The 11,666-nt window shown below is 44.6% G+C and overlaps 1 protein-coding gene and 1 long non-coding RNA gene across 2 annotated transcripts; both read left to right on the forward strand.

Moving 5' to 3' along the window:
- The first annotated feature begins 4,399 nt into the window (after positions 1 to 4,399).
- On the forward strand, positions 4,400 to 5,171 carry LOC119312203 (pathogenesis-related protein PRB1-3-like). Its single transcript, XM_037587940.1, has one exon. It carries the CDS (start codon positions 4,430 to 4,432, stop codon positions 4,925 to 4,927), a length of 498 nt encoding a protein of 165 aa, XP_037443837.1. The 5' UTR covers positions 4,400 to 4,429; the 3' UTR covers positions 4,928 to 5,171.
- A 2,315-nt stretch (positions 5,172 to 7,486) lies between these two features.
- On the forward strand, positions 7,487 to 11,615 carry LOC119312204. The gene is made up of 4 exons (XR_005151268.1): positions 7,487 to 7,921; positions 8,003 to 9,798; positions 9,896 to 10,091; positions 11,203 to 11,615. It is a non-coding gene; the product is annotated as an uncharacterized LOC119312204 (long non-coding RNA).
- The last annotated feature ends 51 nt before the right edge of the window (positions 11,616 to 11,666 follow it).

Consider the following 11,666-nt stretch of genomic DNA (forward strand, 5'->3'; position numbering starts at 1 on the left):
GCGAACCTGACACAGCCAAGAACCGAATTTTATCATGATAAACGACAATAACATGAGTAACAACCAGAATAATTAGTACAACGCCAGTAAAAATGGAAGACCACAGCTTGGGAATAGTAGATGTGAAGTTATCAAGAAATTACCTGAATGCTCCTATGTGTAGTGAGGGAAATAGACTAAACTGAAGCCTCATGACCTTAAAATATGCAAGCTTAGCATGTTCTTTTTCATTCCAAAAACAGTGACATCAATTGATTAACCTCAACTTAAAGATGGCCCCAAACAGGAAGAAATAAAAAGAAAGCTATCACACAAGAAGTTTGGCAACCGAACTGGTAAATAATACATATGAATCCTTATGAGATAACAACTATATAAACTCTGCCTGAGGAAACTATATAGTTGAAGAGATTCAGTACAGGGTATCAATTGCATAAGCATAAGATATATTTACCAATTGGCGAGCCGCCTAACCCTCCATGTTCTGAACTGAAGTGCGATGCAAACAACATCTACACAAAACCTGAAACACATTGTCAACAAATTTTAGTATCTTACAAAGCCTCCCCAGGATGAGATAGAGTTGACAGAGAAGAGTTTCATACCAATTGATAATTAGCGAGGGGGGCTTGCATACCTGAAAAGAGCATAGCAGAGCAAAAGTCCATACTACTGGAAAAAAAATCTCCATTTTCTGGTCGATATGAACCTGGCTACAAATCTCCACCGACGGCGGCTACGCAAGGGATGAATTTCAGTGCTTTGGATAATTAGTGAAATTGCATTTTTAGAAGGAAGCTACAATTTTCATGTGCTACATGACTACATACAGAGGGATACCTACTTGATTGCAGCTTTCAGGCTTGCCGACATCAATCCCAGGGAGAACTCTCTTTGCGCAACACACCTCAAGCTCATGTTTTTATTATCTCTGCTCATCCAAAGAAAATGAGAGCTATCTGAAACGAAAATTGAAATGAAACTGCTCCTGTTCTAGGGTACCACCGATCAGTATGCAAAGAAAAGATGCCCAAAAAAAGGAAACTGCTCCTGTTCTATGGTTCCAGGACAATCCGTACGCAGAGAAAAGATCAACCATAGATTTCTGGAGAGGACTAACCGACCTTGAAGGCGATGATGTTGTTGGGGCCGCTCTCGCGTGGGAGAGTAAGGAGGAGGAGCTGCGCCTGCCCCCTCCCGCGAAGAAGAGGTTGGAGCCCCCTGCGGCTGCTTCTCCCCTACTTCAGATCGAGGTCGCGCTCGACAGATCGAGCTCCACCTGCCATGGCGACGAGGAGAAGAAGGTTCGGAGGTCCTCGATGGCCGGTGCCTCTATCCTCGCCGCTCATCCCTCCATTGCTGGCCTCCCCTACTGGCCGTCGAGCTGCGGGGGAAGGGGGAGGGGGTGGGGGGAGGGGCGGAGCAGGAGGGGATGTCGGTGGGAGGAGGGGCGGCGATGGGAGGAGAAGGAGGAGGGCGACAAGGAGGGGGAGGCGAGTGGGACGGGAGGCGGCGGCCAGGGTTTCTCCACGGGAGCGGTTGCGATTTATACCCCTGGACGTAAAAAGACCAAAATGGCCTCGGTGGGGCACAGAATTTACAGGCGGTGGCACGGCGATTTAAAGGCGACGTGTATGGCTTCATCCTGCCTAGCGGTTCTCCAGGATTTATAGGTTAAATTGCAATCTTATAAATAGTGTTCCTTAGTTCAGTTGTTGCTCAATAGAACATCTCAAAATATCTTCGAAAGAGTTCAATCAATTCTTGCGAGTTAACCCGCCGACAATGATTTATGTTTATTTGATACTCTGGGTGCATATATGCAGAAAATAAATCGTATTGGTTGCAGGTTATGATGCTAATATTGGACAAGGAAGCACTGGTGCAGCTGCTGTAATCTGGAGGGGTCTATCATATTGCCCGTGTCTTCTCTCTCATGTTGTGACTCGAGGCTGAAGAAACCGAAATTATTGCCTGACTGAAGGACTAAAAGCACCGACTACAGTTGTAATCCATCCCATCATTCAGATTGTTTGGCTGTTGTTTCTACTTTGAAGAATGCAGTGCACAATAAATCTCGACTTCACAACAGTGATGTGGAAACAAGGGAATAAATTTGTGAAGATTGCCAGCATGACTCTTATCGATTTGGTAAATTTTAAAACCATATAACAAAAAAAAAATCTCAAACATGTTGTGTCTGGTTTTTGTCGCTAGCTTTTAAACAGTAGAATAGATACTCTTGGTATAGATTGGCAAGTGTCTGAACTGAACCAGAAAAGAAAATATATTTTGTATATACTGATCAGTGGGTAAGTCATGCTGGTTGCTCTGGCAATTAAAAATCTAGCTAATGGTCCGGTTATTCTTGAGGGGCTTTGTTCATGCATTTTTGCTTGAAGAAACATGTCTGCTACTTTGGGATGGTGCTCCAATGGTACACCGACACCATTTTGAGGCCCTTGACAGAAAATTGAGAGATATACTTTCAATGAACGGCAGCAACAAAAATGCTCTTCCTTTTGATATTCTACAATAGAAAAAAACTTCTATGCTACATTGATTTGATCTCTCATACAAAAACAACAGCTGGACAAATCACAGCTAAACCGACGATGGGCAATTTCACGAGCACGGCAGGCCGCCGCGGCTTCGCACGGCTAGTACAGTTTAGACCGGCAATGGGTGTGTATTGCTATGATTCAAGTAAGTTGTGTTATTGTACAAGCAGTGTTTATGGATGAATATATAGTTCTACTATTATGTTGATTATGGTATTTGTGGCCTTGCTATGGAAAAAAATCAGCACATATAGAAACCACTAATGAAAGCTTATTTCTTTCATTTTTTTCATCTCTTACACTTGTTCTCTATGGTGTGCATTCTCTTTGTTCGGATACAACTTGCACAGACAGAATTCATGTTGCCATTCACTACAAGAAAAACTGCATACGCTGAGTGGTCGGTTGTATGTTGAGTGTTACTTCATGGGGTGCTCAGCATAAAACCCAATTTGCCGAGCAAAAACTAGAAACACTCAGCATAATATTACCGACTTTCCTTCCTCTTCTTGCCGGTCAACTATTTCTTTCGCTCTACTGATAACATCACACACGATGCACCACTCTGTCATAATGCACACACACACTCCGTATCCCACTACTTCGGCAAATCATTGCCTTGGGTCCCACTTCTATAGCTACATGGTCATGCGCACAACTTCCACCACTCCAGCCGATCTCAGTCATGTTTCCCGTCGTCTTCGACACTCCCTTTACTTGTCTCGTGCCTCTATCTGCTCACCCACGGTTGTATCATCGATCGACCACTTTGCCGAGGCATATCACTTTGCATCACTCCTACTTGCACACATTGTATAGTTGCCGAGTTTTTCTTATCTCCAAGTACCATGCACTAGGACATCAATATGATCATAATGTTGCAGTATAGCTAGAAAGACAAAAGAAGAGCCAAAAACAACTTTCCACTGATTGAGTTGTGCCACGTTACCGAAAAAGCTCACGCCCCATTTTATATATAAAGCATGTGGTGGTACGTTCAAAATAAGATTTCCACGACCATGGCCAAGGTTAAATCAATCTCGCTTGAAGCTGAACAAGAAAATTAACACTCATTTGGCTAACAACAAGGACCACAAACAACATTCCAATTTAAAGAACAAACTGACTTTTGTCCTGTTCCGAGGAGAAGCACAAATTGGCTTCTAGCCACTATACGTAATAAAAAAATGGTGCATGGGAGGGGGGTAGGGGGATGTTACGAAAGTTGCAATCCACATGAAAATGACAGAGGCATGACAAAGCAAAATAAAAGAGATATGTTAGCTACTCATATATTATCGCCAACGGAAAAAATAAATCCTATGTAGCAACCGGCACACAGTATTAGAACAACTCAATTACAAGCAAAATATGGTTCTTACGTGTGCGAGTACCAATTGCCTTAACAAGTTGTACAACTTGAACCCGAAAGAAATATTCTTGAACTTAATCATTTTACACGTTTGTACCACTAGCACCTAGTTGGCTAGCTACTAGGTACGTGTGTCCCGACTAGTACGACCTGACCTCTTCTCGGCCAATGAAGATGATGCAGTTATTTTCGTGCCACGAGATCAAATGACGATCGAAGTTCCTCCACATCGGCAGAGGTAATCTCGATCAGAAGAAATAACAGGCCGCGGACGATTATACCTGACTACCTCAACGCGCGCACATGTGCTTCGAATTTGACCAGTGTAATTCGTTGAGATATATTTTTTCTATGAAACTTTCCAAGCTTAGTTATACCTCAGAGAAGCAATCGATCATGTGCAGGCAGTATAAATACACAACGTACGCATGGTGGCAGTCTATCTCATCGTTACAGATATATCTCCTTGATTAGTTTTGTAAGCTCTTCATCAGCGATGGAGTACTCGACGAAGCTAGTGCTGCTGCTCGTAGCTCTCATGTCGGCCATGGCGGTCACGGCCCAAAACTCGGAGCAGGACTTCGTGGACGCCCACAACGCGGCGCGCGCCGACGTGGGCCTTGGGGAGGTGACATGGGACGCTACGGTGGCAGCCTTCGCGCAGGACTACGCGGATCAGCGCCGCGGCGACTGCCAGCTGATCCATACTCCTGATGGCCGGCCGTACGGGGAGAACCTCTACGGAGGCGGCGGGACCGAGTGGACGGCGACGGACGCCGTGAATTCGTGGGTGTCGGAGAAGCAGTACTACGACCACGACAGCAACACCTGCTCGGCGCCCGAGGGTGAGTCGTGCGGGCACTACACGCAGGTGGTGTGGCGCGACTCGACGGCCATCGGCTGCGCCCGCGTCGTCTGCGACAGCGGCGACGGTGTGTTCATCATCTGCAGCTACAACCCGCCAGGCAACTTCCCCGGGGTGAGCCCATACTAGGCTATATGCATCATGCATGCATGCGAGCGTGCATGTACGTACGGCGTATTGCACAAATAAAATGATTAAGCTCTGATAACCACAGTGTGATCAGATGTGATATATAATTAATCAGCCGGCCGGACTTGACGCCATATATTGTTTAGACCTGCTGTATATATGTACCGTTATGATTCTGGTAATAAGTTGTGTTATTGTACAAGCAGTGTTTATGGATGAATATATGGTTCTACTATTATACTGAGTATGGTATTCGTGCGTGCTATGGAGAACAAAACAGCATACACAAAAACCACTAATGAAAGTGTCTTTCTTCCATTTTGTCATCTCACACTTGTTCTCTATGGTGTGTATTCTCTTTTTTGAATCCCAACTCGTACGGACAAACGGAGTAGATCTCGAAAGGGCCCGCTAGGTCTCGTTCCTGAGACTTCTGCTCCTCCCACCGCATCATAGGCCACTCCGATCGCGACGGCCACCCACTCTGCCATTATGGCTCGCCCATCCCCTCCCAGGTTTCGCTCTGAATCCACCTCCAACCGCTGTTCATGGTCTCGTGCAAGCTCACTCTCGCCCAGCGGTCCGTCGCAGGTTTCAGACTCGCTTGCGTCCCCGCCCGTGTCTGCAGTAGATCTGGCCTCGACGGTGCGAATCCTGGCACGTGGAGAGTCATCCCATGCCATGCCACGCATGCCTGTGATACTCCAGATCTGGGCGCATCACCCCGGATTGAGTAGCAGTGCCAAAAATCCATCGTGGTCATGCCCTCCGCCCTGGTCAACATTTCCTCTTCGAGCGAGGAGGAGGGATGGACGGAGGTCTAATCCAAAGGAATAGACGCACAAGCAAGGAGCCATCGGGTATTAGCGCTCGGACCTACTCCAGGACATCAATGGTGCACCAGGCCGCGAGGCCTTCTTAGGCCGCTTCAAAGGCAAGTGTTGTCGATGCCTTAGCAAACATTATTGGAGAAAGGACAGCGGAGATCCTCTTTGTTGCATCATTTGCGTGCTGCCAGGGCATTTCGGCAAAGAGTGCCCTCAAAATCCACGAAACATCAATACAAGAGAGGCTGCCTGTGCAAGGTCAGGATATGTCCGGCGCCGACCAGGGCGCCGGTTCAAGATAGGGTTCACCTCCCCGGCAGTTTCCCCGGGGCGAGCCCGTACTAGGCTATGCATGCATTTGTGCATGTACGTAGCAGCGGATATATTGCATAAAGAACAAAGTTGATATCACAGTCGTGATGATGTGAGATTTCAGCAGGCCAGATTCACGCTATAGTGAGTTGCCTTTCTTCCGCAAACCATGACACGGAAGCCGTTCAGAAACAGCATGATGAACAAGTGTGCTCAACAGAAAATAGTTTAACCGCACTTCTGTTTGTGAAGTCAGGGCAGGAATGCCAAGATCGGATCCGACCCTTTGAGACATGGAAATATAACAAAAGGCATGTGTCCCCTGCAACCAGCAACTAATGTGTAACGAGCAAGATCGGTTTTTCCAGGCATCGAGTATTGCAGCTGCAATTCCCTCAGCCACCAAACAAATAGCAAGAGAAGCGTATTCTAAAAATTCTGCACGACTATCTTGGTGATCAGCTTGTGAATGCGGAAGCCTTCATGGCGAATGTTAGCAGTGCCATATGGCGTTCATCAAGCTTTGTAGATACAATAGTAGCTATTATCCAAATATGAGACGATTATCTAACCCTGTAGTCGGTGCTGTGGCAAATAAGTATCCAGATTTTAACAACTCTTGGTTTCTGTAGAAGAGATCAAGAGAATCTCTTGTCACATTGTCGGTGTCACCTAAGTTCTACAAACAGTTCGTCCTTATCGAGGGTTGCAGAGGTTGCGAGGACCGGACAAACAATCCGACAAGCGCTCCATTGTCCAGCAAATATCAAATCACCAGGTCTGTAGTCAATGGAAACATCTGGATTCAAGACCGAGATCCGCAGCCCAGTCCCAAAATGAGCATTTCATTTCCTGCGAAAAAGGTCGCCGACATGGCATAGCAAACTTAGAGTGCTCTTGGAGAACCTGATGGATGGATTTGGTTATGAGTCACTCTTCCCTAACACATGAATTGCCCATGATCGCCTGAACAAGCTCTTTTGCTCAGATTGTGACATATACTCCCCCTGTTCCTAAATATAAGTCTGAAGAGATTTCACTATAGACCACATACGGAGCAAAATAAATGAATCTACACACAAAATTCATCTATATACATCGGTATATGGTTCATAATGAAATACCTACAAAGACTTATCAGGGTAAGATACATACAGGGAGTAACCAATCGCCCTCAGCGATTCGCACTTCCTGACCGCCGGATCTGGTCCTTGATGCGTTTTCGTCCGTTCGATCACGAGATGAGGAGACGCCAGCCGTCGGATCAAAAGCTGGCACTGTGGATCGAAACAGTGTCGAAACATCCGTGCCACCGCATGTAAACTCGATGCCCCGCCGAGGGCATTTTCGGTATTTCACATCATTGGAAAACTGCCCAATAGCGACGGGGGCGAGACCGTGAGAGCGAGGCGGTCTCCTCTCTTCCCGTTCCCCTCCACCTGCCCACTCTCCTCCCTTCCCCGCCCTTCCCACGAAAACCCTAGCCGCCACTACTGCCCTGGAGCCGCCGTCGCTGCTCTGCCCTCCCTCTCTCCGACTCAAGCCGCCGCCCTCCTCTACGCCTCCAACCTCCTCCCCATTGGATTGCGACCGGCCCTCCCTTGTGCTTGAGTCATAGAGGGGCAGCAGACTCTGGTGGACAAGGAGATGCACGGCGAGCCGTCGATGATGGGTGCGCCGAGATGAGCTCTCCGGTGAAAAGATGCATCCACGCACATCCAGCTCTCCACCACCACGCGCCAGAGGGAGAGGGAGAGGAAGGTGGAGAGCAGTGAGGGTCCTCACTTAGTTCGGTCGCTTGCCCACTCGATCTGGATGTCACGGTTGCCGTGGTTTGCTCGTCGCCGTCGGCCAGGTGTCTTTCCTCTCGCTCGCTTTTGGTCAGCTCCTAGCTGTTTGTTGTGTGTCTTTTCATGATTCGTTCATCGCCTCGCAGCTGGACCTTGGAAGCCGCCGCTCCTCAGCAATCAACAAGAGTTACAGCCGCTGCCACCACTTCTTGGCAGCGAAGCAGGCCAGCGATGAGGAGGCTCACCACCAACACGTCATCGACGGCCAATCACCACTTCTTGGCAGCGAAGCAGGCTAGCCAGAAGATATGTACTGCCTTTTTGACTTGCTAAGGCTGATACATGTTGACCCAGTATAATAGATGTATTAAGATGCTAGCCAAAGAAAGTTTACATCACTTCTAATTTATTGTATATATGGCTCACTGATGCTCTTATGGCACTGAACAACATATTCTCATTTAGCGCACTGTAAATTTCTTAGGTGCTAGCAATTGAATCGTAGGTTAGCATTTTAGATGATGTATGCTGTTGGGTCCAAAAACAAGAAGAGTAGTCTTCTTCCAATGTTAAATCATCTTCCAAAATTCTTCTTCGGAAAGGATCAATCCTTCAGTTTTTTGTATGTTGTTCTTGGATTTGGTAAAGATGTTATGTTTCCATTTTGATCTATTTACTATTACACAAACCCTGATTAAAAAGTAATTTTTATTTTAGATAACTAATGGTTAGTACATATCCTTCCATTCCATGAATTAGTTTCATTTTGTCTGGGTTATGCTCTCTATGTGTGTAAGCTTAGAAAAACCAAGACTTAATCCTACTGCAGTTTATGTGTGCTATCACCTCACCATATGCATTCAGATGGGTCAGGTTGCATTTGCAAGGGTATTTGAGCAAGGGTGGGACTCTGCACATTTTCTCAATTTGTTTTCGGCTTTCAGATTACAGATGTGTGCACCGGCTGTTTATAAACGCCTAACGATTATGACTTCAGGGCATGGCAGCAAGGGAGAAAGGGGAGAAACACAAATAGCTAATTCAGAAGGAAGAGATGATGTTGTGAACTACATTCTCTATATGTCCCTTGCGGCCTTGATGGACCTAATCAGGGCAAAATACAGCACATTCCTCTGCTTTTTTCGATATGGTCAGCTAGGGTCTGTACATCTACGTTTTTACTATCGTATATACTACCTGTGGTATTGCCGCTCACCTGACAAAGTGACAATGATTGACATCGTGTGGTTGTTCTGTGCTTCATGGTGTTACTAAAATCTTTAGGATGCCCTCACTGATCAGCATGGTTAGCTTCAGATACATGTTATAAAAGTCTAAATACCTTGATAACTTTGCTCTTTTATGCTATTTTTGTTAAGTGGTGATGGTAAAGAACTGGAATTATCTGAACATATTGATCCTTTTTCTGATACTTTCATACCTTAAATTATACTCCCTCCGTCCGAAAATACTTGTCATCAAAATGGATATAAGGGGATGTATCTAGACGTATTTTAGTTCTAAATACATCTCCTTTTATCCATTGTGATGACAAGTATTTTCGGACGGAGGGAGTATAATCCATTTTGGTGGGAGATCCACTTTATAAATTCCTATTGTATATGATTCATGCTAGAGAGACGGCAGAGTCACCGTATGGAGGAAAGTTAGTATGGCATCAGATTTTATGTGGTCTGATGCTCAGACACTACTGGAATTTCTTCATTCTATTAATGAAATTTCATTTGATGATACATCATATGTACCTGTCAAGAGTCATTAGATTACTACAGATGAGGTACTGCAGTAATGCCTTTGCTCTGTATGCCTACTGCGTAACTTGTATTCTATCTTATGATGCTGACTGATTGATTTGTACGAGATACGAAATCTTTGTCAAGATTTATGTGTTGGATGAAAGTAGCTTCAACCATATATTGAAGTAAGTATCTTTTCTTATTCTATTTTCTGATCAAGTTTATATCTAGATTATGATTATCCAAGCATGCCTATTACTACAAGTTTGTGCATTATGTTAGGTGGTACACACACATAAGGAAAGCACCGTTGTCTTCTTCACATGTTACACCAAAGGCTGGTGGTACAATGACGGAGACCAAGGTCAAAGATGAGTGGTACTAGGACCAACTTCTACAGGAAATGGAAGAATTGAGGACCTTCATTCATTCATAGAAAAATCAGAAGAGAGAAGAAGCATCAAAATATCATGCAAAGGTACTTGCATTATGAAATATAGATGAGCATTATTTGGCCCTGATTTGAATAGTTTGCTGATACATTAGTCGCTTCGGTCCTGGATAAAGCATGCTGTGAAGAGGGATAAAGCACACTTATTTTGGCGCTGTTTTTGTAGTTCTATCAGTCTATCTTTGCCTTGCACACCTCAAAAAAGTGCATCATTCTATCTCTGAGATTTTTCTTAGTCGTATAGACTTATTATTGCTACTTCTATTAGTCGAACACAGTTGGAAAAGTGATTTTGGTTCTGTTGTGATTTCTCTGAAGTTACCATTCCAGCTTGATATGTCTTATTTTAGCCTTTACTGGACGGGGGAAGAAGAAACCGCGCCATCGTGCTATCCTTTAGACATGCTGACTCCACCCTGATGTGTCGAGACCAGACCTCGACGACACTTCCTTGGACCTCTGGGCTGGATCTCATCGGTGGTTGCTTGACTCTGGGCTGGATCTCTTGCTCGACCTGCAGCTGTCTCTTGATATCCATTTTGTGGTTTAGTATGACAGTGAACCGAGTCATCAACATTGCATGGGTACTCGGTGTGACGTCCACCCCCCGAGTTGCCGAGTCATATATTGTTTCCGTATTGTTCTTATTCATGTGACTCATAAGTCATAATGCAAAAAATAATATGCGTCCAAGGAAGCAGGCCAGATATATTGCTTTCCATATATATAGTTAAGTCTACTTCGTTAGTCCTCCCTGTTGACACTGAGTTTTTTTGTGTGTGGCTATTAGCCAAGTAGCAAGCCAGAATTTGACTCATTGTTATATGAATTAAATATGGATTGTGTTATGTCCATAGTAAGATATGTAGGGCAAAAGATCGGCCTATTAGGTAATTGTACTGTTCGGCTGTGAACACCACGGCTACACTTGATGTGTGTAGTTGCATATTCTTGCTATATTCTATTCTGACTATCATGCTTCTTTATTTCCAATATATTAGTCCAACGAATGATATGGCTTCCTAATTTTTTGTAATTACAATATGGTCTGATTGACATTTTATACGTTTCTCTCATTCTTTGGCCTGGTTTGAACTCATATGTATTAAAGGTTGTCTTGCAACAAATGCATCTTCAGGGACCTGAAGTTTCATTTATTAAGAGAAGTTGATCCTTGTGCGGATTGCTGAATCAATCAAGATGGAAGCTGGTGGAATTAGAGTCCCATTAGTACCATTGTCTGTGACCGCAATACAGGCATTCACTCTAGGATCTGAGATTTCTTTTGCTCATCCCCTATGGTAGATGATAGTTCAAGCAGTGAATTCATACACTTCTATACATATTTTCTTCTTTTGTTGTGTTTTAGCATAATCATAGTCTGATTTGAGTTTTTGCAAGCCTGCTGAAGTCCTATTGATTGTGCTCCTGCAACTTAGCATGATCGACGTCTCCCGAAAATTAAGAGAATAACTAATTGTATATGCTATTTATGAGTGAATTATGTGTCCTTGGCTATTGAGGCCTAATGAAAACTTTGTATTGGGTAAATTTGCTTCTTTTGAGAATGTTCTCTTAAGGATGGGTCATGATTATGTATAG

The sequence above is a fragment of the Triticum dicoccoides genome, chromosome 5B, assembly GCF_002162155.2.
Source record: "Triticum dicoccoides isolate Atlit2015 ecotype Zavitan chromosome 5B, WEW_v2.0, whole genome shotgun sequence".
In the NCBI taxonomy this organism is placed as follows: domain Eukaryota; kingdom Viridiplantae; phylum Streptophyta; class Magnoliopsida; order Poales; family Poaceae; genus Triticum; species Triticum dicoccoides.